This window comes from Mastigoproctus giganteus, chromosome 4, assembly GCF_048544385.1.
Source record: "Mastigoproctus giganteus isolate SK-2022 chromosome 4, ASM4854438v1, whole genome shotgun sequence".
Taxonomy (NCBI): domain Eukaryota; kingdom Metazoa; phylum Arthropoda; class Arachnida; order Uropygi; family Thelyphonidae; genus Mastigoproctus; species Mastigoproctus giganteus.
Genome location: NC_143578.1, coordinates 184,131,822 through 184,158,641, shown reverse-complemented (window position 1 = coordinate 184,158,641; position 26,820 = coordinate 184,131,822). Strand labels below are relative to the sequence as shown.

Below are 26,820 nucleotides of genomic sequence, written 5' to 3'. Positions count from 1 at the left end.
AAAACTACACGTGGAAGATTAACGCATCGAAAGAAAGATGGCTCCAATTGAAACACCTTTCATTTTTTTCCAAGTACCCCATCAGAAAAAAAATAGTAAAATTAAAAATAGTAAGGCGAGGAACACAATGTATTGCGCAATTCGGATAGATTTGAAGATATCAAAATGAAGGGCAGGAAAGCTTAGGAGCTTGTGATCATCATACTAAGTTCGTTGATATTAAGCCAAGATGGACGGAAGATTGTCCAGATCTTTTCACCGAGTTTTTGCCCTGATGAATGAGATTCCGCGTGCCATTTTGGACTGTGATCTTGAAGCAACTACTGAGCGGAGCCAAATAATTCAAAATTAACTGTATGGGATGACACGCGACAGAATAATCGAATTTGTTATTCTGCAAGACACCGAACGAGACAGGTCTAGGTGTTATAGACGTTTGTGCTCCTTCAAGTCAACTGAACGTAAGTTGCTCCTTCAGTACGATGAGGTATTTCCACCACACTAGTAAGTCATTGGACATTAACTTTCCCAGCTGATGAACAGACGGTGAAAATAAAATTGGAAATAAGATTATGGTCCCCGAACATGTGGGAAGCTTCCCACATGTTCTTCTCTTCTTTTTTTTTTTTAATCGAAAAGAAAGAATCTTGATGAGTCGAAGAAAATTATTGACGTTATAAAGAATCATAATAGTTTTTTATTTTAATCTCTGTGGGCCATTTTAAGTACATGAAAAAATTAGAAAAGAGCGCCCGAGTTCGTTTAGCTTTAAGTAACCAAACATTAACGTTGCACTGATGGTGGAAATATGCATTTTCTTCTGTGCTTATGATATGTTTTCTTCTACGTTCTTAGAAATTAAAGAAAATTCGCCTGAGCCCTCTCTCTGAAAGCAACAAGGAACTAGTAATTAAGAAACGTCATATTTGGGATATTTCGTTGGGTGTTCTCAACTTAAGTACACCTCCATACCTCGACGTCATTTCTTGAGGTCATTAAGTAGGCCTACATTTCGTGGTCCGCACCGATCGGGTGACAGCCGCGAATATTTCCATTTACACTCATATATTCTCTCTCTCACGCACACAATACGCACCTCATCGCAAGACCTCGAGAACTCGGACGTTTGTTTCATTTCCGGTCTCGGTAACAGACCGGTACGGCCAAGGTGAACAAGTTGCCTTCTACGGAAGGTTTCTTTTGCATTTCAAACCACTTTCTTTGGCAGCTCCGAGTCATCTGTTAAGAATGACCTATTTTGCGAGACAACGCCTTTTTCCAAGGCAACGCTTAATCAACGCAGCCTGTGAAGATCGGGGTCATTTCAAAAATTGTTGCCGGAATTTCATAGGACAGCCATCATCCCTTCTTCATCTTTTAGACGATTGTTGGATCCGCCATCATCTCAGCCCTGTGCAGTGATCTGCTATTTCTTTTAGCTTTCCCTTGTCATTTATTACTTGCAAAATGTCCTTTAGTGTTTATTGTTAATTAATTATTATTATTATTTCTGTTTTTTTTTTTTATTTCAAGTCTAATTATTTAATAATAAATATATGACCTGGTGATTATCATTACGGGGGAAGGTAAATAATTACCCTTTTAGTACGCTGGCCTCTAATGCAATTTTTACTTATTTACCATCTTTTTTTTATGCGACTAGCATATACACCGAAGAGCCAAAACATTATGACCACCTACCTAACACGATGTTGGTCCTCCACGTGCACCTACAAGATTTCTAAATGTGAAATGTGTCTTGTGATATCTGGTACCAACACGTAACCAGCAGACCCTTTAACTCCTGGTTAAGGGCAGTGGTTGAGACGCCGCAGATCGTGGTTGCTGTTCCAACACAAACCACAGATGCTCGATGGGATTGATGTCTGGGGACTTTGGAGGCCAGGGCAGTACCTGGAAGTCTTCCTCATGTTCCGCGAACCCGTCTCGAACAATCCGGCCGGTGTGGCATGGCGCATTATCCTGCTGAAAGACTGCACTGCCAGAGAGGGAAGACCGTTGCCATGAAACGGTTTACCTGGTCAGCAATGATGTTTAGGTAAAGTGTATTTAGGGTCAAACTGCACCAGGGGTACCACCATCTGCGCGTAGTTTACTTTGTGTGGTGACACAGTTCGCTGTAAAGGCCAGAGATTTAAAAGTGTATGGATCTTGAAATGTTTGGTGTCGTGTACCCTTGTTCTTCTGGCCATTTAGCCACCAGGCCCCTGCTGAGGTCTGATGTTGACCAACTTTCGCCCCGTGGAGGTAGACCAGGTACCCAATAGTTTGTATTTACTCTGGCAGGTCCTGCCACCTATTTTTGTGAGATTTCAGTGGTGAGGACCTAAAAAAAAATTTTTTTTTGCGCGTTGTATGTTGATCACATACATGTTTCCCAGTTTGAAGGGGTTGCGTTCGAGAATTTAATGCCCGAGGAGCTGGTGAAATAATTTAGAGAAGCTAGAATTTTGGTGTGGGTCTTGCGCTGGCGTACGGATCGAGAAGGAAGGAGACTGAAGCCTGGAGGGAACAGCTAGGAAGGGCTGGGATCAATAGGGTAGACGACCTCAGCACGTGTCAGTGGGGCATGCCCATGCCCCACCAGAAAGAAAGATGTCGGGCGGAAGGGGGAAGCAACAAGAGGGAGGAAAATGTGCCCGGCAAGGGAGCCGGCACAGGTCGCCGTATGGCCTAGCAGCTGCATGTCTGCTTGAGTCAGGTTCTTGATTGGATACAAGTTTGTCCTATCTGTGGTTGTCACTTAGTAACAGGACAGGTCCCTTAGTCAGGTCCTTAGTTGTGAGTATTTAGTCCGGTCCGTGTTTACTTATATCTCTGTCTGGAGTCATGGTCATTAGTTGTTGGATCCTGGGTCCATTTGTTGGATCCGAGTTTGTCGAGTCCGAGTGTAGGATCCTGTCCGTAGTTGTCACTTAGCACTAGGACAGGTCCATTAGTAAGGTGTTGTTGTTGTTGTTTGGTTTTAAGGAGCATTAGCAACTAAGGCCATATTGCTCTGCGGATATGCCGTGGTCATTCCCTGACCTTTCAGCATCCTCCGTATTTGGTGGTCATGGGCTCGAACCCCAGTCTAATCAAGAAGCGTGTGCTACGCACTGCTGCTCCTGGCTACGGAGGCACCTAGTCAGGTGTGTGGTTGCGGGTGTTTTGTCCAGTCCGTGGTTACTTAAGTTTATGTTTGGGTCGATGTCTTTAGTTGCTGGATCCTGGTGCTTTTCCCGCCCATAGTTTTTGTTCATAGTAGTGTTGCTACTGAAATTGTCCATTCTTATGGTTCAGTTAACAGGTTCTGTTCGTTGTTTCTTCCTGGGACACAGTCCCTTTGTGGATTCTCTTGATGATGACTGTCCGTGCACCTTATATGGTTGTTTGCAAAGTCATATATTGTGGGCCTGGGAATCGCTATTGTGGCTGTGGGGCCGAAAGAGTATGCCTTCTGTCAAAATGATCTTGTGCAAAGTTTTGCCAGTGCTTTGTAGCTATGCTCCTCCTCTACTGAGGGTTCCTCTTCATTCTCTGGTACATAATGTAATTAGTCGGCATTGGAGGTCTTCATAAAGCTTGCAGTGGTGCATTAAATGCTCCCACGTTTCCACTAAGCCACAATGGCAGAGGGAGTGTTGCTCAGCCCAGTCATCAGTTTGAATCTGATGGTACCATGGCCAGTTAGGAGGTACGTGGCCATCAATCCTGGGGAGAGCCAGCTTGGGTATTTCGGATATAAGGCCGAGACAGTTCGGAGGAATTTTTGCGTTAATTGTCCTTTTTGTTGAATTTTGCCACTGTGTTTGCCAGTTTTGCTGGAGATGCACAGTTAGTCTTCTTTTCTCTATTTTCGGGTCGCTGGCTACATTTAGTGTGAAATTTAGGCAGGTATCCGGTATGCCTCTGGAAAGGCTGTAGAGGAGTCCACTGGGTATCACTTCCAGGTTCAAGGGGAGGGCACCGGTGAGCACCTGGAGCGCGTGTGTGTACTCACTGTGTTGCAAGCTCGTGAGATATTCAGCAAGATGTACCTCTGTATGGTTTCCAGTTTTCTTTTATTAGTTGCGGTGGTTGCTTTTTTCTACCAGACCCCCGAGGCAGGAAGACAGTTTTGTGAAAAAGAGCAAGGGTTTTCTTCTTTATGCCTTAGTCCTTGCGGGTGATTCTTGCAAATAGTGCGAATAATTTCTGATTTTGTTTCTGAGATAGTTAAGATTGGGGGGGGGTGAAGAACTAGGTTTCTACCGAGGACAACTCCGAGAAATTTCATTTCTATGGTCAGCTTGACGGTGATTCCCTATACTTTTATTTGGGGGTATGGGTCTCCTGGTGTCCAGGTTCCACGAAGTAGGATCGAGCTTGTTTTAGTGGATGATATCTTCAGATTATTCTGAAGTGCCCGGTGGCGAGCGCCCGGTTTGCTGTTTTCTGGCTGTGCCCCAGAGTTGTCCGCCAGCACGCTGTTTAGGTTTATTTTACTTTTAAGACACCCGAATAATTAAATTCATCTGCCATGCATTGTGTATTATGCCGTAATTGTGTGTTCTATGGTCGATTTGCCTGTTTTGCTGAACGAAAAATCCGAGTTGCTGGGGGAAAAAACCTTGCTATCTACGCCTGAGACCGACTAACTCAGTCACGGAATGAAAAAAAAATTATTAAAATTACTCGTGTCATCGATGGGATTCAAACCCATCCTTTTCCACGCGGTGTGGGGAGGACGGTGACGATACCACTGTGCTACTCACGCAGTTGTTGTTGTTGTTGTTGTTTTGTTTTTAGGAGCATTAGCAACTAAGGCCATATTGCTCCGGGATATGCGGTGGCCATTCCCTGACCTTTCCGCATCCTCCGTATTTGGTGGTGACGGGCTCGAACCCCGGTCTAGTGGGGGGGGAGGGACATGTGTTGTGTTTTATGTACGGCGGCACCTAAACGTTAGTTAAATTCCGCCATGGTACCCTGTAATTTGTACAGAACTCTGTGAAATGGCCAGATATGGGTAGCTACGTAGGCAATTTGTATAGTTACCGTAGTTGTAATTAATGGTAAGACAATCCCTAAGGTTTCATCACATACTGACTTTGGACTAACGTGGGATGAAGACTTAAATTTCAAGGAACACTTCCTAAAGGCAAAGAAGGAGACCTATGCTGCTTTCTGGGCTATCCGCCAAGAGCTCGCAGGCTATCACAACATTAAAGTGATCGGACAATACATTGATAGATGCCTCACACCTGTACCACTATATACCACCGAAATCTAGTCCTCTGCACCTGCCGCTCAATGTAACAAATTTCTGACGATGGAATATTGGTTCTGCGGTGACTGAACCGTCGGAGGGACCCGTTCACCATCTTGAAATCTATTCTCCTAGTCAATCAAGGCGTAATCTCCTGGAAGCTCACTGTCCTTTGAAAGAATCTGTCAACACTCGCCAGATGGATGCCCCATCGATTGAAGATATTATTGCACTCCCAAAAGCAGGAAATATAAACCACCAGTTCCAGCATCTCTAACTTAGGATGAAGCTATCTAACCTGGACTCCTTAAAAGGAATGTTCCAATTAACACCATCGAACACTTCAACAACACATCGAAAAAACAAAGTGAAAATTGAACTGAAGTTTTTTGTCAGAAATTTATATTATGTAAATTCAATAATATAATGAAAAATAAGTAAATTTGTTATGAAAAGTTACTGAAGAAGAGATACATAAGTCACCCTGTATATTTATCTCTTTAATTTTTAAGATCAGTTTTATTTTAAAATGAATTGTAACTTGTTATTAAGTAAATATGATTATCTATTTAATACTATTATTGGAAATATCTCGAAAATTTGTATAAAATTGTACGTTGTATTTCAAAATATCTGTACACCCGCCTAGCCCACTGGCTATACAGGGGGGGGGTTAACCTTGGGTAAATAAACTGATAATAATAATATATACGTACAATTAACAGTATTTATTGATATACAATAATATTTACAACTGTTATTTGTTATTAACATAAATGTAAGAAAGTTAAAATAAAAACAGAATTGGTTAGTTGAGACTTTAGACAGGACAGTTCTAGAAATATAGCTCTTGAAAAATAGGAATTTTGTAGATAAACATCTTAGATACTGTATCTCAAAAAAAAAAAAAAAAAACCTCTCTCTGAAACCATGAATTCCTTTTCCCTAAAAATAAAAAAAACCTGAAGGTAGTCAAGTGGCGAGGTTACGACCCACTTCCCCACTAGGTAACACCTTCACCACCTCGTGCTAGTTTTTTTTAAAAAATAAGAAATCAAAAAAGAAAACGGAACTGATACAGAAAATAGGAAAGACAGCGCAAGGAATGGTAAGAAAAGGAAAGGGGACTGAGTGATCCCTTTAGCCACTTCCTAAAGAAGGATGAGAAGTATAAAAAAATCATCAGCAAAGTAAAAAGGTCTTATTAAGTTTTATTTACTTTACAGAATTCAAATCTTTAGAATTTATCAGCTCAAAATTGAAAAGATAAAAACAGTTTGGACAAACAAGATCGTTTTGCTCTGCTTTTGTACTTTGATGGCGAAGATGCAACTCCTCACATATTATTATTATTATTATTATTGCTCTTATATTATTTCTCCCTGATTGGGGGAAATGGGACTCTTGGTATTGCTACCAAGTACACAGGGTGGTTGTTGTTGTTATGTCTCGTGTCACTGTTGGTCGAGGAACTCTGACTATCCTACAGGTGTTCAGGATTACTACTTTCTGAAGTTCCTTGTAGGTATTCGCTGGGAAACCTATTGCTGTTAGGCTGTTATGTAGGATCTTTGGCACCATACCTGTGGTTGACACGATGATCGGGATGGTCGTTACTTGTTTTTTTTCCCCATGGGTTTTCTGCAGGGTGCCAGTGTTGGGTACCGCTATATCAATCAGATAGGTAGCCTTTTCCTTCTTCGCCACAACGGTTATGTCCGGTCTGTTGTGTGGGATTGTCCTATCCGTTATTATGGCGCTGTCCCAGTACAACTTGTGGGTTGGTGTCTCTAGTATTGCCTGGGGTTCGTACTTGTAGTACGGTACACTTTCTTCGTCAACTGGTGTTTCTTCGATCTTCTGATGTATTATCCTGGCTACCTGGTCTGGTCGTGTCTACGAGTGTACTCAGTCTGGGTGATTACGATGCATCCCACAGTGATGTGTTGGGTCGTTTCTGAGGACATGTGTCATCGAACACTCCGGGCTCCTTGGCGATGTATTTTCTATAATTCCTGATGTTGATTACCTGGTCTTGGATGGCGAGCATGAATCTTTCAGTCTCGGGGAAGAGCTTCCAGCTCGTGAGCCATGCATTGGAAGCAATTTTAGCTATGTGATCTTGGTGGAGATCATTATAGTGTCTGCCATGGAGTGCCTTCTTCTCTGCCCATATTTCTAGCTTCATTTGTACCTCCTGGTTGTGGGGGGGGGGACTCCTCGCTTAGGTTGAGTGGGGTATACTGCTTGTCTATGTTCCTTATGGTTGGTGGAGTGCTGCTGTGTGTTTCTGGAGGTAATCCTTCAGGTTAACTATCGCTGTCTTCTGTTGCTCAATGAGATCTATCGGGCTCTTTCTTCCCCGGGCAATTGTCAGTCTCTTCACGGCAAATTTCGGGTGGTGTTGGCGGCTCTTGGTTATCATTGTCCTTGTCTTTCTCATGATATCCTCTAGTTCGGTGTTAATCCAATCTATGACCCCGAAGGAGTATGTTAGCACTGGGACTGCATAGATGTTTATGACTTTAACTGTGTTCCCTCCGTTCAGCTTTGCTTTCAGCAGGCTTCTGAGTCTCTAATGGTATTTTTCGGTCAGGCAGGTCTTAATTTCCTTGTGCTGTAACTGTTGAGCTTGCATCATCCCCAAGTATTTGTAGGCCTCTCCCTCTGTCATGACTTCGATCTCTTTACCAGTCTGCAGCTGGTAGTTTCGGTTGACTAATTTTCCCTCGTGCAATCCGTGGGTCTTGCATTTGTGTAGACCAAATTCCATCTTTTCTGCTGTTCGGCCATTATGTTCTGACTCTCCAAGTGGTCTGATATCTTCCTGGTTATGCAGCTGGTTATGATCTTGTACATTGTTGGGAGGCAGGTGATTGGCCAATATTTAGCCGGGTTTCTTGTATCTTCGTCTTTAGGCTTCAGATATGAGTGAGAAACTTCTGGACTGTCTCTGGATGCCTTGTCATTCGGGTGAACTGCTCTGCCAGGTGTTTGTGTGTGAAAGTGAGCTTCTTGTACTAGTAGTTGTGGACGTTATCTATTTCCGGAGTTCGCCAGTTGTGAGAGTTCTTGATCGTCTGTTTTCTTCCGTTCTAGTTCTATCCAGGTGGCTCGGCTGTTATGTCTTACTTCCCTGCTCCATATGTTTTCCCAGAACTCCTCAATCGTCTTCTTCTCGGGTGATCCGTTCCCTTTCCCGTCTTCTCCGAGATTCCTGTAGAAGCCTCTTTGGTCCTCATCGAAGATTCGGTTGTTTATTTTCCTCTGGGAGCTCTCTTTGTATCGGCGTAGTCTCTTGCTACTTATTATTATTATCTGTTTATTCCACAAAAGGAAATCACCCCAGGATGGCAAAATGCCAGGAGGGTGCTAAGTACATGTCAGGGTACGAGATATGCTTTACAAGTAGCGTATAATCATAGATTAAGTTACAAAAAACGAATCACAGCGTTGTAAAGGAAAAGTGAAATATGCTTTGGAGAATGACTGTACAGAAGCTACACGCAGTTGTAAACAATAGCTGGAAAAGAAACATATGAATGTTACCTTAACAGAAAAATCTAGAAACGCAATAATTATGCTGTTCACGATTGTACACTGTTGCTATTATATTTTTAAGTAGAGGTGGAGAGTGGCAAAGTTGCATGCAGTTATTTTACTATATGTGCTTACGTCATTTTTTCAGTTTAAGTGTGCCGAAAAAGTCTTTACCCGGAGTGCTAAGTGTGGTCATAGCCGCTCTGTTTGTTATAGTAACCAACTTGTTCATAAATTATAGTTTACAAATATATTTTTGTTAACGACAGAAACGTTCTCTGACAATATCTTCCTTTTTTCAGATTCAGTTGACCAACCGGAAGGTAGATGCGAACAGTGACAACACAGCCGTTGATCCCTTACAAGCAGTTCTTCCCCTTGTGACCTTTCAATGTCCCAACAGAACTGGCTATTATGCAGATATCGATTTTCAGTGCGAGGTTTTTCACTACTGCAATCCTGACGGGTCAAGATTTACATTTCTCTGCCCCCCTGGATCGCGATTCAACCAGAAGTTCTTGGTCTGCGATGACGACAAGGACTCTGTGAAGAGCTGTGAGAAAGCAGAAAAGTTCTTCCACCGTCAAAAGAAGATCTTGGCCAAAGAAAATGTAGACAAGACAGCTAAACGCAAGGAGGAGATTCACTGGAGGCGCGTGATACCGAAAGGTCTCCGATGGACACCAAAATTTCATTTTGAGAAGGCAGACAGCCAGAAACCAAAGAAAATCTCAACTCGAAATCCATTACAAACTCCAGGGCTCCCGTCTCCAACCAAAGAACCGGTCAGCCAGTCCAAGGAGGAGAAAACTGGACTTCCGCTGGCCAATATCGCCACATCGACCCAGCATACTACTTGGAGAAAGGAAACGCCCACAGAAAAGCCCCGTCATGAAGAATACAAACAGCCGGATAAGCCACTGGGAGACGAGGAGGAGGAGGAATACGATCTGGAGTACGAGGAGGAAGGCGAAGATGACAAAGAACCCGACTATAACGATTACGAAGATTTCACTGACGAGTACGTCAGAAGACGATTGTACTCGCACGATTTCTCGCCATCGTACGCACAACCAGAAAGTAAAGTCAGAAGCTCAGTGGTCTTTCCAGAAGCTCAATCAGAAAAGAGAACCGACGGCCCTTCTAAATCTGTAAACTACGATGCTGCATTGAGCGCTAATGACGGAGTGTGGGTCTCCATCGATCGTCTTCCCATGGAAAGAGGCGGCGCCGACTCTATTTACAAATCCGTAGGCCGATTTTCTGCGGGGAAAAGTCATCGCCGACAGAAGCGCCAGCTAGCGGACTTATTTGACTATAACCTTCCTTTCAGTAAGCAATTCTACGAGGCCTTTACGAATGGCGGTTTGCTCGGGGCATTCCCGAGAAATCCTTTCGAGTCCGCTATTTCTCCCCACTTCAGCCCAGGCAGGACGTTGCGATCGAACTTCGCCCAGCGCCCATTAGACGGAAACTCTTTTCCACTCCCTCGTTCTTCCGAGAACGTCCGTCAAGCTTATGCAGATGACACTGAAAATTCTCGCGAAGAGGCTCGCCTAATATCACGTGCACAGAACGAAGACGTTCTGCTGTCCAGTGAAGTAGATACTCCTCCAATCCGGCTTGCGAATCTTGAACGTGCGCCCTACCAACCTAGCCGTATACCTGTTGAGCGTCAACCAGTGGTTGCCTATGCTGCAGACCGAACATTGCACCCGATTAATTCTGGTACGGATAATTCTCGAAGCAGCGCCGGGACGCCGGTGACCCAACAAAGAATTAGCCAGACTGCTGCTGCAGAACCAACAAGGACAAGCGGAGTTCAGTCTTCCCAGTATCTGAGATCCCCCGCTGCTGCTGCCTCCCAGTCTAGACTGGCGGTTCCTCAGGTGTCCTTTGCCGATACTTTGTCTACATCCCTGCCCGCTTCCTATCAAGCGGAAAGAATCAGAAGTGGAAGTAATCGTGAAAGCCAACGGTCTACTCAGGCGATTGATGCGCCACAACCCGCTCAGGTGGCATATCCTAGGGGTCCACCGGCTAGAGTAATTGCTCAAACACCGCGAGAGGTTTTCAGTGCGGGAAGAGTGAGCAACGATATCCCGCAGAGAACATCTAGTAGTAGAGGAACGGAAGGAGTTCGGAGACAATCCGCAGTTCCACGAAATCCCCCCGCTGTGCGGGCACCAGAATATTTTCAAGATGATGACTATCCACCATCTTTTAGCAGCCCTGTAACTCCAGATGCACATCCCCCAGTGCAGAGACAGATTGCAGAACGTGTTGCAAAGGTTGACGTTATTCCTCAAAGAGTATCTGAAGGAGAAACCAACACCCCTCCGATCCCCTTGCAGTCTCCTCGTAGAGAACCGCCAGAATTCGCCGATTTTCCAGTGCCCTTTCCTACTATTCCTAATTTTCCAAACTTAGATCCTTATCCTACTCCAAGTACCAGGGGCTTATATGTAACCCCACCAACCGATGTACTGGCAGCTTCTTATAACAGACGGCCAGAGGCTTCAGACAGCCCTTTGTCCTTTGGAGTCACACCTCCCCCTCTTGCTGAGCATCCTTCTGTATTCCTTAGACCTCTTCCTTTCGATGAGATAGTAGACGGTATATTTTCTGAAGCAACCAGACCACCAGAGAGCACCACCTCTGTAACCACAACTGCACCCCTGACAACGACAACAACACACGCAACAGAACCTCCTATCGACGAAGACACTGGTCGTAGGAGAGGCGGAAGGAGACGTAAGCCACAACCACAAGAGGACGTTCCTTCTCGTGTTCCAGTCCAGACAAGTGAGCGAGCCCCACCTCCTACTGCAGCTGCCCTTCCCGAAGCTCCCCAACGACAAGTTCCACCACCTTCTCTTCATTATACTCAGGGACCATATGGTAGTCAACCACAGTTGGTTCAGCCTGGGGTAGAGTACGATCGGCTACCACTAGGCATTCCTCAGACCGAAAGCGTTCGCTCCATTCCCCATTCGCGAACTCCGACTGCAGCCTTGCCTCAACATCCATCCACTCGTGTACCAAGTTCCATACCTCATCAAACAACAATTAGAAGGCAGACTGAAGAACCGCCGACAGATTCTTTTGAACCACACCCTCGACAGCAATCGATCAGTCGCCAATCTCATTTCACTCCTGCTATTCCACCTGCGCAGTCACTTCTGCCCTCCGTTGATACAACTTTAACACAAGAAGAAAGAACCATCTCAAGGACAACACAAGCAAGGAGAACTTCCACTGTTCAGCCGCCTCCGCCTCCTCCGCCGCCACCACCACCTCCACCACCTCCTGAACGTCAGCCTTCACGGTCATCACCACTACCCCCGGAACGTCAACCTTCGAGGTCATCACCACCACCTCCTGAACGTCAGCCTTCACGGTCATCACCACTACCCCCGGAGCGTCAACCTTCGAGGTCATCGCCACCACCTCCTCAGCGTCAACCTTCAAGGTCACAACCACCACCACCCCCTGCCCCTCCTCAACGTCAGCCATCACGATCATCAGCGCCACCTCCCCAACGACAAAGAGCCCAGTCAGCAGCACCCACCGAGGAAGAAATCCTTGCCAACCTTCCTCCTGGTAAAAGAGTTCCTTTTGGAGCAAGGATCCGATCAGGTGGGTCGGGTGGAGTAGCGGCTGCACCCAGAGTTCAAACTCCACCTGAGCCAGCACCGAGACCACAACCACGTCCTGCAGCTACCACCCGCAGACCAGCCCCTGCACGTTCTCCTCCTCCACCGCCACCGCCACCTGCATATTCTCCTCCTCCACCACCACCTGCACGTTCCCCTCCTCCACCACCACCACCACCACCTGCACGTTCCCCTCCTCCACCACCGTCATCACCTGCACGTCCCCCTTCTCCACCACCACCACGATCTTCAGTTCCTCCTCCTCAATCACAATCCACTCCAAGAGATTCAAGCCAACGCACGTTTAGAGGAAGGCAAAGACGACCACCGCAGCAGATCGACGAAGACAATGTACCAGAGGAAGAAATCGTTCCAACGAGACGACCAGTTAGAGGAAGAGACAGACGACCACCTCCAAAAATTGATGATACACTTGAAGAGGAAGTTTCTCCAGATCCATCTCCTCCAGCTATAAATGAACGACGAAGAACCTTTCGAGGAAGACAGAGGGTCACAGAGGCACCGGACCTCTCATCAACCTCACTGAGAGCATCGACCACTAGTGCCAGGCAGACTCCTGCCATTGAAAGCAACCGAGGAAGAGCAGCTCTGGCCAAGGCTGATAGTGCGTCTGACAATAATATCGTCGTCAATGGTGATAATCGCGCACCTGAAAGCAGACCACGTGCTACCAATGGAAACAGACTGCCCTTCCGCCAGCGAAATGGAGGACCTCCAAGTTTACCTCGTAGGCAGCCTGGCCGGCGTCCTCCGATAACACCGGAAGCGGAAGAAGAAAAAGAAAAGCATTCCAAACTGAATGAAGGTAGCATCCACTACCAGTCGGACGTAGTCCAGGAAGATGCAACCAACCCACAGAGCATTCAACGAAGCCAATCTCCCATACCATCTACAGAATCGACGCCCATACCTTTGCGGCCACCTAGGCCACGATCGAAACTGGCTCTCCGCAAACCAAACCAAGCAGAAAATCAAAGAACTGCCTACAATCCTCCAAAAGTGAGACCGAATGTCCGGAAAAGTGAAGAGAACAAAGAAGAGTCCACCGAGGATGATGAGGACCTTCCAACATTCGACGATGAATACCCAGCGCAAGAAAAATACGAAGAAGAACCCGCGCCAACAACTAGGTCCCCTATTATCAAGAAAAAGAAACCTCTATCATCACCACTGTTCCGACCTCGCTCAAGGGCTTCCCTTCGACGACCCGCCCAGAAACCGGAAGAATTTGCAGAAGCGGAAGCTAGTAATAATGAAGAGTCCATTCTTACCGACATCCATAGATCTGCTGTGATCCCGGATGAGAGTCCATTGGGGAAATATGAAAGTCCGCCTCCAAGGATTGCAACCCAGTTCAAAGATTCCGACGATGAAGATGGCCTACCTCCTTTGCACGATGAAGCAAACAGCAGCAGCAGCAGCCACTCAGGAGAAAATAGGACTTACAAGCGAGTTTATTCATCCAGGAATGGAGCATCTGTTCGAAGTCGACCAGCGTGGTTTCGAGATAGAAAGCGGAACAGGTCGTCTCATCAACAACAGAGCGATCAGTCAGAATCTGAGAGGTTGGACAAATCAGAGAGTTCGATAGTAGAAACTTTAGTTGCCATAGCAAATCCTGAGGTGCCAGACGTTTTCGGAAGTGATTCGAAGAAAGGGACTGCTTGAAAGTCGTCTCGTTAATAATATATAAATCAACTAATGAGTCAACTACCATTCGTAGATATGGAGACAGTTGTCAACAGAAAGATTTAGTTCCGGGTACCTCCAGAAGACTGAATTCGAACCCAAATAATCATTATATCTGATGAGTGAAAACAGTTATATTTTCAAAGTTTGTTTTTATATATTTTGAACATATTTTATGTGGACTGTAATATATAACGAGTGGCTTCTCTCATCTTTCGACAGCTTTTGTACAGAGATTATACTTGTTACAGATCATGTAGTTATAGTGAATGCACACAGTTCACTACAACTATTTTCAGCGTGAGGGTGTAACTACTAGAGTAGCATGCAATTCAGTGTCACAAAAAGGGGGGGGGGAATTAATTTTTAGTAGGTTATTTCCTGATATGTGTTCAGCTTTAATTTGTAACATCAACCTTTTAACGCTTTTATGGTGCTGCCATCTACTGGGACTAAAATGAAACAAACTAGAAGAGCACGTACTTATAGTATAGCCAACTAATTGCCAGCTTATCTCCTTCCGTTTTAGTACAGGGGGGGGGGAGAGAGAGAGAGAGAGAGAGAGAGAGAGAGAGAGAGAGAGGGAGAGAGAGAGAGATGCTTGTTAATGTAAATAGACTACTTTTTATAAGATTACGAGATTTTTAAAGAATCTTTAAAAAAAAAGGCTTAGCGTGTTATTTCTAAGCCTCAAACACTAATAATAATACAATAATAAAAGTGAGCGATAACTCTTATTATTATTATTATTATTATTATTATTATTATTATTCAAGTTTCATTTCATTGCATAGTTTAATTCGAATTTTCTTGAATTCTGTAAATAACACGGCTGAGGTGAAATAGCATGCTTTTCTATGAATTAAACTAAAGCTACTGAAGTCGTTGGTTATGCTGCCATCTACCCGTAAATTCTGGCATTACCATCGAAAATTCTATGGATTTAGGAATAATTTTCTCATTATAAAAGTAAGCGCGCTATAATAATATAGAGTATGATTTTTTTCGAAGTGCAAGGGTATGACATTATTATGTAAGATTCTACCATTGCATAATAAAAATAATTGATTGAATCTTACAATAACTTAAATTATTGGCACTTAATCGAAGGTACGCTTTAAATACTTTTTGCAAAAGAATTATGAACCTACTGAACATAAAATAATTACGACTAGATGTAGGAGTGCACCAACGGACACTTAAAAATTGTTTGCTTTTGTAAAACGCTAATTTTTAATTAATCTTCTAAAACTAGCGCTCAATGGGACTGCTTAGGCGCGAGGCCTGGTTCGACAGGATGCGTTTGAATACGTCCAAAGTCGGCCCTGTCTATAATTATTCTTTCATTCTAAAATTTTCGAATGCGAAGCTAATAAATTCCTTAACTTTTTCTGGACGAATTAGAATATAAAAACTCAGCTAACGCTTGATTATTAAAAATTCTATAATATGAGGTTTAGAAAATATTGTTTTATCTTTCATAATTAACGACACGTTAATTTTATTGAGAAGAAAAGAATACTGAAATTAAAAAAAAAAATCTAGGAATGCTATTATTGCTAGTATATTAACTGCTGAATTATGAAACAAGAAAGAAATAAAAAAAATAATAAAAAAAAAAACACCATTAATGAGCACACAGAACCGAGAGATGATTGTACTGTATTTTGATTATAATTTCAGATTACAGTTTGTTAGATGAGTCGAGAATATTGAATTTTGTTGAATGTATTGTTGTCTGAAATGGTCGTTTTGCATATAAATATTTTATTTTACTGTTAATGGCACCTTCTTTCTTTCTTTTATTGCTGTTGAAAATTTCGAGTACGTCACTTACATTCGAGCAGGTTTGTCTAGTACAGAGTGTTTCAATGATGATGCGCGAATACTCACCCAAAATATTGAATGCGGTCATGGTATTTCTTTTTTTTTTTTCTCTAGAACTAGTAGTCTAAAATACACCAGTATTCCAGGAATACAACAAAGTTAGGGAGCGTTTCCAAAATACCTGAAAATTTAAGAGCACGCCAATGTAAAATATAATATGCATTTTAACCCGATTATTTCGTGTTTTTCCTTTTCGTGTAGGGCGAAAAGGCTCAATATTTATGAATTTTTTATTATATAAAAAAAGTTATCTACAGACACAGGCAGTAGCGTCTCATTATGAGTTTGGGTCCTTGTAAAGGTGTATTATGAGATGCCAAGGACGTTTAGAAAAGGTGTTTAAGAAAACGTGTATAATTTTAATAAAAATTAAAATTTGAAAATTCTATAAATAATATAATTATTTTTTATTTATAATATTTATGCCAATTATAAAATTCCTGTTTACAAAAATGACCTTACCGATCACGTTGAAAACGCATCTCTGATGAGTTGGTCATGTTGCATGAAATTAATGTCTTCTTAAACACCATATTTTTGTATACAAAAGTAAATAAATCTTAAAGGTATTGAGTTACGTTTTAATTAATTTAAAAACATCCCTTTCCCTTTGATCTTACTAGCCCTCTTACCAGGTATCTCCTGATGAGACGTCATTGCACACATACACTGCTGGATAAAAGTTAAGGTGTCAATGACAAGAGCGAAATAGTTTGGGAATACCTATTGACACTTTCTAAGTTTACAGGGTATTATTTTGCGATGTTAAAGAAGTAAGACATTTAAAAACATATTAAATACGTGATCTCTGTGCATCCAACACCACATGGACGTCGACCAAGATTTACTGGCCACTGTTTCTTCAGAAATGCCTTCCTTATTGCCTTTGTTTTGGTGGCCAGGTGTGTGGGTGCTCAGAGGGCTTTAATCTGCCACTGATTGCAGAACCAGACTATTCAGAACTCTTTACCAACCTCTAAACTGTTGATCTTTCTGGAATATATCTGCAATCAAATCACTTTAAACTAACGTTATACGAAAACAAAACTGCCACTTTAATAAAACCTTTTCACACAAAAAGCTCGCTGCTCTGTAATACACTGCTAAAGTTCTGCGTGTTAACTTATTGATAAGCTATGTGATTTCTGAAATATACAAATTAGTTCATGTGTACCTGAAAATAAGTATTCGGGGAAGGAGGTTGTAGACCTTAAGAAAGGATCTAATTACCCTTGACAGCCAGGAAATACTCAGCGGGCTTTCGTGTTAATCAGAGTGTTGACAAGTTTTGACTCACTCTCTCAGTAGAGCAATTCGAAACTTATGTAAGATTCTCAGTAGTTGATGACTTGAAATTTACTTGCCTGAGGGTATCCCATACACGCTTAATGGATTTCAGGTCCAGAAACCTCCGAGGCCACTCCAGAGGGTAAATAATCTCACTGAGGAAAATTCTCAGAGGCACTGCGAACCTGCTGCATCCATAAAAAAAAGCAGACATAGGATTCATGGATTTCATCCCAATATGTAGTAGTTCTTCTCTAAGAGATGTATAGCTCCGTATAAGCATTGCACAGCATTCTCACTTCTGTCACTCGACGAGGATATTCCGAGAATCGAAGCAAAGTGAATCCAGACTGATCTGTGAACCTCACATTGCGCTGTACCTCGGATTCAAGCAGGATCTTGTCTGCAATGGATATAAATCACGGGTCGGCGCGCACGTTGACCTTTCATCCTGCAATCTACGATATTGACTCGGTGAGAGATATTCCACTCAGAGGAGTTTGCAAAGTCGAAGAGAATTATTGGGTTGTATCTCCCTGTGTTGCCCGGCTGTCAGGACGATATAATGGTCATCTGTTTGTTCCTTGGTGATCTGGTAAGATCACCAAGGAACTGGATCTGGTAGGATCACCTAAGGATCACTAAGATCTGGTAGGATCACCAATGACCTGGAACAGTTCGATTTACATTTACAAAGGATAAGTTGCAAACTCGACCAGACCTTAACTTCTGTTCACCAATATACGTAATATGGTCGACAACAGTTACAGAATTCTTCAGACTCCCCCCTGATAGACTCACAAATCAATACCTGATTATACGTAAATAGTTCGCTGTTTAATAGGATTTAATAATGTGTTGATTTTTACATAATTACATATTGGCATTCGATAAAGCGAAAGTGCTTTCAGCATTTTCGAAATAATCAACTACAAAGACGGAAAATTATAGTTGTAAGGTAAAATAATACTAAACAATCTCAGTTTCACTGATACTTTTATGAATAAATATAATTATCTGAATAGCCACAAGATGACTCTCAGATTTTACAATCTGAAATACCACTTGACGGAATTTATCAAACATCATCCGAGTACAATTTCAGATAATTCAACCTGAGTCAGTTCTCTATTGATACAATGCTACTTGCGGATTATTTTACATTTGGCTCATATGTTTAGGCACGATAATTCTTTGAAAACTGTAAGACGTTCACACTGTTCGTTGTCTTAGCTACTGGTGCCAGATCATTTCGTCCTTAGCGCTGGCAGTCGAAGGTGTTCCCTTAGTCGAACGACTAAATGTGGTTGTCCCCGATGCGGGCTTGTATTTACTCGTCATGTCGTACCTTTTAGTTTTTGGGTAAGCGAAGTTTTGTTTTGGCCAGATTCGTCCTTTACCAGAACTTTCTCGAAGCGAAGTAAATAATCCTTCATTCAGCTTTTCCCTCACCTAGAAGTAAAAAAAGAAAAGAAAAAATCATTATAGGAAAATTATAATGACAAGAGATCGATTGTAGTCAATGCCACGCATTGGGAAAAAAAAAATTTAAATTGAACTCCATATTGGTTTATTGTGGATCTGTTTTCATAAGAGCTCTAAAGATTTTTGAGAAAATTAGGCGTTGCAGTCACCCACCTGGTCCTCTGTATAAATCCTCAGCACCAAAATTAGGATCGCGAGAAACATGCTGAACACGATGAAGGCAATGGAGATATTCGGGTTCTTGGTGTAGGCGGCCATCATTCCAGTACACCAAGACAGAGAGGCAAGAATAAGAATTATCAAAGACGCCCACTTCGTCTTCCTAAATGCCCTGTAAAAATGAAAAAAAAAGCAGATTTAAACACCGCATGGATGGATGAGAGCCTCACTGATATAACGTCGAACAGACGTACCGCGGTGGAACCACCTGAAGAGAAATTCAATTAAAGTTTCTGAAAAACACGAATCTGACCAAGTTTTAAAAAAATACTTCTATGAAATCACATTGGGCTGTTCACAAATTACGCAACTCCATTTTTAAAATGATTTCCACCTCGTAATACTTCTTAAAAAACCTTATCATCCCCCAGTTCATAAAGCATTGTAAGTTTACCTATCTTCCCCCCTCCGTTAATTTGTGAAAGGCCCTTGTATAAAATGACAGTTTAGCAACCAGTAAGCGAACACTTGCTTGGCCCTCCTGTAGTCATGGGAAGTAACAGACTGAGGAACACTGGAATCCCAAATTAGCGTCATCAGCAATATAAAATGGACGGTGATGAAAACGCAGATGGGGACTATAGTTGGGGGTCCAGCAGGTCCAGTCACGTCCAACCAACAGCTGGAAAAAACATATTGGCCGTATCAGGAATAGCCGGGCATAAAAATAACAATATTATTAAAAGAAAAACAAATTTTAATGAATAAAAACAATGAAAATGCCATCGAACCTACTTGTCTGTGTCCGTGACGTAATAGCCATGCGCAAGAGCTGTGGTAATAATGGTCATCAGTCCTGGAAAACCTAAGAAATGGACGCCTTAATTAGTTGAGGATATTCTCACATCCCAGATACGCTCGGGAATAATACAAATTGTGTGCGCACTTACCCCAGCCCACTACTACTATGGACCACGGTTGTTCAAATAGCTTCTTGGGGAAAAAACTTTTCAACATTCTACACATAGTGGCAACCTCTAGCAGAAGAAAAAGGAACACCGCTTGAAAAAAGAACTGCAGAAGGACAGCGCTGATGGTACAAATGGTAGGGCGAGAAACGGCACATTTCTGCAAACCAATTAAGTTGGGAAATTTAGTTAATAGTTTAATAATTTTCATACAGTGATGCTTATAAAGATTAATAAAGTCCAGTTTGTTTTGAAACACTGATGGATGTATTGGGCGAGCGAGTGTGACTTACATCGTCGATGGTATAGGCCTCGGAACTGGACAACAAAATCGACATATAAGCGGCAATCAGACCAATCTCTGCGCACAGCTGAGCAAGGCAGTCCGGGTAGAACATTCTGAAATTAAAAAAAAATCGAATAAATCGGTCGTTTATTATGTTGATTCATCGTGGAACAAGAGAGCAATCGCATATTGTGGTGCGCATGTGTATGAGGAATGAGGAGTTTTGATTATTTACAGTAAGGACACTTACCTACTGAGCAGGAATATGAATATGAGGGTACCGATGAGGAACATGACCAAAGTGCAGCAGGAAATCTTCAAAATAATGAGCAGACAGCAAGAAGAAGAAGACCCAATGCCTGCAGTTGCCTAACAGGAATAAGAAAGAGAAATACTTGGTGGGAGTCGCCTTCCAATATATCTGGTATAAAGGCATTGTTGAATCCGCAGGAGTTATCGGGGGAAGCGATATTTTCCTCACCTTTTCTTCCTTATTCCATCTTCTCAAATAGTTAAGCGTTCACATAAAATTTCTGCGCAATAGAAAAAAATAATAATAAATGGTTTATTCCAGACCCCAGCTGTTAATACACCTTCCTCGATAAGACAGTTGTGGATTCAACACTGCGTAATGAAATAGCACAAGTCTTTATGCATCTGACAGATTCAGCTTCATTATTTTATTTCTCCCCGATCCACTTTGATAAGATGGATAAGTCATAACAGGATGCGAAGCTCTCTTAGTTTTACTACTAATTTTACACAAAAATTAAAAGAACGTTGGAATTTCGCATCCTGCTGTATAGTTGAAAAAGAATACAGATGTGGTGAATTACATTATATGACATGCGCTGGACTGGTAATCTTACTTTATGGACTTACCAAGTTATCCATGAGCGGCTGGTACGTTTCTGTAAAAGAAAAAAATAAATAAATAAAACACTTTAAAAGTAATTATCGAAAATGTATAGAGTTTAAGATTGGCATAGAAATCGCGCGATTCTGTTGTTTATCACTCTCTTTATGGTAAAGGCCATGATCAATAACCGGAATTCGATTCATCAATATCCGTTACTGTTCGTACTTTTGTTTCCACATCGAATCGTGACGAATTCTGAATGGGCTGTCCTGTCCTGGAGAAACAGAATCTGATTAAATGTATTGATTCGTGCATCCAATTGGAAAGCCTGGCGAAAGAACCAAACTTTCATCCACAATTTCATCAAAGGATAATTCTGTTAAAAAAAAACCAAAGAACTCATCCCTCGACATGCTCCTATTATCAACGAAAATATCACGAGGCAGAACTACCGCCACCTATCGTTGAGGATGTCAACTGGAGACAAGTTTCGCGAACTTCCCTGCCGAATTAAAAGTGCAAATGAAATTGAAGATACACTTTTAAAAATGATCGCGAATACCTGAGGGCAAAAATCAACTCTCTCCTTACTATTTGACACTCACCGAAAGTGGTGACTGTAATCTCTTTCGGTTCTCCGACCTTCGCTCCTTTGACGTACGGTGACACTTGTAAGGTGTACGACGTTCCCGGTTGGAGTCCGTCGACCGTTGCTTCCTCGGTGGCTACGACCTTTTCGGTGACTTCACGCTTCGCCCTTCTTCTGGAGTACTTCCACGTGACCAAATAGGAAGGCGACTTCCACTCTCCGGAGGGAGCAACCCACTTGATTCTGGCAGACTGTTCCGTCAACTCGGCGACTTCCAGTTTGTTAACCGCTCCTACGAGCACTGCAATATGAAAAAAAAAAAAAAAGCCAAAAATGAGCAGCACGAGCAGCTGAGAGAAAGATCAAATGAGAGGCACTGCGGGTCCGTGGCTTACCTTTCACGACGGCCACGCACACAAAGAAATTTCTGTTTTCACAACAGACGCAGTCGAAGTCCCCGATGTCTCCGTCACTCTTAATTTCGTACTTGCAGCAGGTAGAACGCGCTCCGGATCCAATGCCACAGCGCCTGTTCAGCTTCACCACTAAGAGAAAATGAAACATTCAATGCAGACACGCGCCGCTCGCTTGCAGAAGCGAACGGGAGAGTTAAAAAAAAATTCAGTGTCTTACCTTCTTCCTTAGACGCAGTTTCCAGCGATAAAGTCACCCACACACTCCTCCCAGCAAGCGACTTCAAAGTGGAATTGATCGATTTTAGGTCTTCTTTGGATTGTGGATAAGACAGTGCCTTTTTGAAGCACGTCTTCAATCCATTCTGATAATCTGCCGCTTCGTCTGCTAGCATAACACACCTCATGCCATCCCGAATCAGTCCCTCCGGACACGATGGAACTGCAAGACAATAATAGACCTTTTGTACCTTCCATACACCATAGAGGGAAGTTAAAGCAGACAAACACCACCCCTGACTTCAATGTGCCAAACTTCTGGAAAAACGACAACAGTAATCTTGCCAAAGTTTGTAGATGTCAACAAATGTTAAACCGCACCAGGGAGTCTGCTTGATCATCCGTGCTAGGTTGATCTAGCAGTTGACTTATTTATCATTCGCTGCTGAAAAACAAATAGCTATTACATTGAAGTCCAGAGTTTGGTGGACTCATGATCCGAACTGCAGCTTCCCCAGCAAAAAATTCTCTCTCACTGAACAATGGGAAACATCACAGTCTACAGAAGTAGAGGCTCTATCCCCTGGCATGGGCCCAGTTTTATAAGCTAAAATCGATTATAGTTGAAAAGTATATTTGGGATACTTTGGGACATAATTAGTATGAAAGGATCCGAAGAGTACGCTCATAATCATAAGTGTACCATGTCTGTAGAAGAGTGTTCGCCCGGTTTGCATATTGTCAGGGATGAAAAATCCGGAATAAATCGCGGGGAAAATCCTACATCCTCCGCCTGCCAGCAGCTAAACTACAGACTCGAATGAAGAGGACTTCAGAAACTCCTGCAGTCATAGACTGGAATCGAACTGAGACCTCTCCAAACAGGTGGCAGAAGGTGATGTATCGTGCCAACTAGGCTGCCAAGGAAAACTACTCAGTGATACAAAAAATTATCATAAAAGACTGCCAGATTGGGGCTAGCCGAGAACAACCTCATCCACTCTCGTGTATTGTGTCCGTAAATTGCGTGTGTTCTCTGGTCGGTTTATCTGTTTCATTGTACAAAAACTCGAGTTTGTGGGAGTAAAGTCTTGCTATTCACGCCTGCGACCGACTAACTCAGCCACAGAATGACAAAAAGCCCATAAAAATCCCACACGTAACTGACGAAATTCGAGCCTCAGCCTTTACCACCCGGTGTGGGGAGCACGGTGATTATATCAACTATGCTACCGCAAAAACGACACTTCGATATCACAATCAACAAAACAAAAAAAAATGATATTAGGGTCCCCTGTAAACACTTCATCTATCCATGCATTTATTTTGTCTGTAAATTATGTGTGTCTGGTCCATTTGTCTGTTTGCTGGACGAAAAAAACACAGTTTCTGGGGGAGGGGAACCTTTCTACCTACGCCTGGGACCGACTAACTCAGCCACGGAGTGAAAAAGCCCACTAAAGTTCTTCGCGTCATCGACGGGATTCGAACCAGGGCCTTTTCCACCCGGTGTGGGAAGAACAGTGACGATACCACTGTGCTACTCGCGCAGACTTCGATATCACAATGAAGAGAGAGAGAGAGAGAAAGAGAGAGAGAGAGAGAAGAAGAAGAAGAAGAAGAAAAAAAGAAAAGAAAAAAACCAGCCTGAAAATCAATTTGGAAATCTGGATCCCGACAGGTGCATTGACTCTTTCGCCAGATGTGCATAAAACTGGTCCAATCATCTGTCAGAGAACTACCACTGAATGAAGAACAATTTCTGGAGCTATAACACAATCCACGTTAGCAAATAATTGCAACGATCGACTCCTCATTTCTAATTGCCACAGTGGGCAGTTAGCAGTGTGGACTATTTACAGTGGGCCTTGATGGCATTCCACACCGCATCCAGCTTATTTATTATTGATCCGCTAAAAACAATATCTAACGCTGCCCTCTCGCAGCAAACTACCCTGAGACTCTATGATTACTCCATAAAACCCACACCAAAGACCAACCATAAACGATAGAGGCATAATTCATGAGCACTAACCCTTTTAAAAGTTTGAGTTAAAAGCAATCCTACCAATTGTAACAAATCAGCTCTTCCTTAAACGCTGCACTATACAGCACCCTCCTAGCGGTAGTCTATGTAAGCTTGGAAGCAGATTATGACATCCTAAACTGCTCTCTGGTCCTCCGTTGACAGTTTTTTCCAAGGATAACATTCCAGCCTTTAATAGTGTCCCTACTAACGAATAAAACCCTTATTCCTTCAACGCAACAACATAAACCTACACAAGAAGAATGAGCAGTGGGACTCCACAAGGAGGAGCACTTTCAGGGACACTATTTACAGCAGCGCGAATGCCATTTATAGTGAGTAGACAAGACATCCTGAATGTATACGGATGACATTAAGCTACTTTCTTCTGTTCCATCTGAGTCCGATCCTGTGGTGATGACATTAACATCAATAATAAGATCGTGCAACCGGCTGACTGCCTGAACAGCTGGGGAGGGGGGGGCAAGGCTTGACCCAAACAAATCAGCAACAACGCAGTTCTCGCGATGTTGGAACACCAATGTCCTAGAGTCTAAATTATACTTTACAACCAGGTAAAAGTGCGATAAAGCCATTAAAAATTCCTTCCGTCGACACGGAATTTGAACCCGAGCCATTTCCACAAGTTCTGGAAGGACGATGATCGCACTGAGCTGACCACGTTGACTACTAAAAGTAGTCATCACTCGAGGGTTGGGCAGTCAAAACGGCGAAGTGTATCCCGGAAAGATGTCCACGTATGTTCTAGCAATCGGGTGTTAGCTCAAGGTGTCCACGTGCTTCCAGAAAACGTGCTCAGATTATCACACTTTCCATACTAGCTGGTGGAGTTGTGGTCCTGTATGAGTGCACGTGACTTCATGCTGCTGTCGTCCGTATCTTAACCTAGTTATTAGCGTGACTGGAATCCGGATTCGTTGGACCCTTTCCCAGTCCGCTACCGTGTCCAGTTTTGATGATTCGTAATCCATGGGAAGTTTCTTCCTGATCTGTATGGACAGCAGCGTTATACGCAGAAGTCATCTGCTGTAGTTTGGACAGTGTAACTTCGTCACACCGTATGTACAATGCCTGCCACCAAGTTCCCCGACTGAACTTTTCGTTACTCTTATGGCACATCTGTTCAACCATACAATCATGACAATCGTTCGGCTGTCTCCAGTTATCCACTGGTTTCGGCTCAATTCATGCACTCTCACTGATCATTTTTTTAAAACCGGTTTTACTTTTTACATGCCCTTGTACTTCCCCACAGTGGTATCGTCACTGTCCTCCCCACCAGATGGAAAAGGCCCGGATTCGAATCCCGTCGATGACTTGAGGAACTTTAATGGGCTTTTTACACTCCGTGGCTGAGTTAGTTGGTCTCAGGCGTAGATAGCAAAAAACTCCAGTTCCCCCCCGGAAACTGGAGTTTTTCATCCAGCAAAACAGGCAAATTGACCAGAGAACACGCAATTTACACACACGAAACACATGGGTAGATGTAATCATTTACGGGTGACCCTAATAAATAATTTTGTTTTTTTGTACTTCCCAACATTTCGGTCATAATATAAATGCTGTTGCCTGTAAGGATTCCACACCGCAAGACCCTAACGTCATGTCAATTGACGTTAGGGTCTTGCAGTGTGCTTGAACTAAGGTCATTCAAAGCACGTGTTACTTACTCACTCGCCTAAGCAGTCGACTACGCACCCAATTTGACTTACCAAGAAGAGAATATAAACGTGACCCGGATTCATTCGGAATGCAAATCTTTTAATATCCAAATAAATTTTATCAACTGATATTCGAACGTGAGAAATTTTTTTTTTAATTTGCACATATAAATTTATCTCCTTAAGTTTAATTCGGTTCAAAGCTGCAGACTGTTAAACGCATGCATGCGTTATTAATGAAGATGAAAATCGATTATTAAGTTTGGCAACAAAGAATTGAAGCAAAAAGATAAAGAATAAAAATAAAAAATATATATGTACAGTATTCTTTTGCGCTTACGAGCCACGAAAGAGGTGTTGTAGTTGAACTCGTGTCCTGGCTTTTCCTCCTTGCTTTTGACTTTGACGACATAGTTGGAGGCGGGTGTCAGTCCCTTAAAAGTGATGTTGCTGGCCTGACCCGAAGTGGTTTCGACCTCCTTTAGTTTCCCATTCTCTTCGTCCACTTGAAGCAACGTGACTTCCATCTCTTCGTCTCCTCTGCCATCCTCTGTCAACCTGGGACTGACCACTGTCACATTACCGTCGTTCGTGACTGTTACCCGAAGGGGCGGACGAGGGTCTGCGAGAGGACGCAAACGGAAAGAACAATTATTAATATTAAATCAGTTTAATAACCGTATTAGCTCACCCCTGAACAGCCTGCAGGCTGTTCAAGGGTGAGCCAGGGGTTAAATTCATGCTTAAGTTAAGACAAGTTCAGCGCCATTTATAGAAGAATTAGAAATAAGCAACCAAGCTCT

The 26,820-nt window shown here is 42.9% G+C and overlaps 3 protein-coding genes across 3 annotated transcripts in view; 1 reads left to right on the top strand and 2 right to left on the bottom strand.

The window, feature by feature from the left end:
* LOC150087245 (uncharacterized) overlaps window positions 1-14,694 on the top strand; it is a 33,508-nt gene extending 18,814 nt beyond the window's left edge. The window contains exons 4-5 of the mRNA XM_090371100.1: window positions 9,094-12,592; window positions 12,629-14,694. Coding sequence (XP_090227226.1) covers window positions 9,094-12,592; window positions 12,629-14,136 — 5,007 coding nt within the window. The 3' untranslated portion in view covers window positions 14,137-14,694. The remainder of the gene's footprint in view (window positions 1-9,093; window positions 12,593-12,628) is intronic.
* Window positions 14,695-18,456: 3,762 nt separating this feature from the next.
* On the bottom strand, window positions 18,457-19,180 carry LOC150087244 (uncharacterized). Its single transcript, XM_090371098.1, has 2 exons — window positions 18,970-19,180; window positions 18,457-18,783 (listed from the first exon to the last, which is right to left on the bottom strand). The coding sequence occupies exons 1-2, from the start codon at window positions 19,075-19,077 to the stop codon at window positions 18,565-18,567; spliced, it is 327 nt and encodes a 108-aa protein (XP_090227224.1). The 5' UTR covers window positions 19,078-19,180; the 3' UTR covers window positions 18,457-18,564.
* Window positions 19,181-19,426: 246 nt separating this feature from the next.
* LOC150087243 (uncharacterized) overlaps window positions 19,427-26,820 on the bottom strand; it is a 32,297-nt gene continuing 24,903 nt past the window's right edge. Inside the window, exons 17-26 of the mRNA XM_090371097.1 lie at window positions 26,358-26,639; window positions 22,311-22,532; window positions 22,073-22,222; window positions 21,694-21,978; window positions 21,112-21,140; window positions 20,480-20,598; window positions 20,237-20,342; window positions 19,926-20,103; window positions 19,771-19,840; window positions 19,427-19,657 (exon numbers count right to left, since the gene is read on the bottom strand). Coding sequence (XP_090227223.1) covers window positions 19,447-19,657; window positions 19,771-19,840; window positions 19,926-20,103; window positions 20,237-20,342; window positions 20,480-20,598; window positions 21,112-21,140; window positions 21,694-21,978; window positions 22,073-22,222; window positions 22,311-22,532; window positions 26,358-26,639 — 1,652 coding nt within the window. The 3' untranslated portion in view covers window positions 19,427-19,446. The remainder of the gene's footprint in view (window positions 19,658-19,770; window positions 19,841-19,925; window positions 20,104-20,236; window positions 20,343-20,479; window positions 20,599-21,111; window positions 21,141-21,693; window positions 21,979-22,072; window positions 22,223-22,310; window positions 22,533-26,357; window positions 26,640-26,820) is intronic.

Coding starts and splice junctions, on each gene's coding strand:
- LOC150087244 (XM_090371098.1), bottom strand. CDS start 19,077: ATGATGGCCGCCTACACCAAGAACCCGAATATCTCCATTGCCTTCATC. Junction 18,784..18,969: donor GGATTTATACAGAGGACCAG/GTGGGTGACTGC, acceptor TTTTACTTCTAG/GTGAGGGAAAAGCTGAATGA.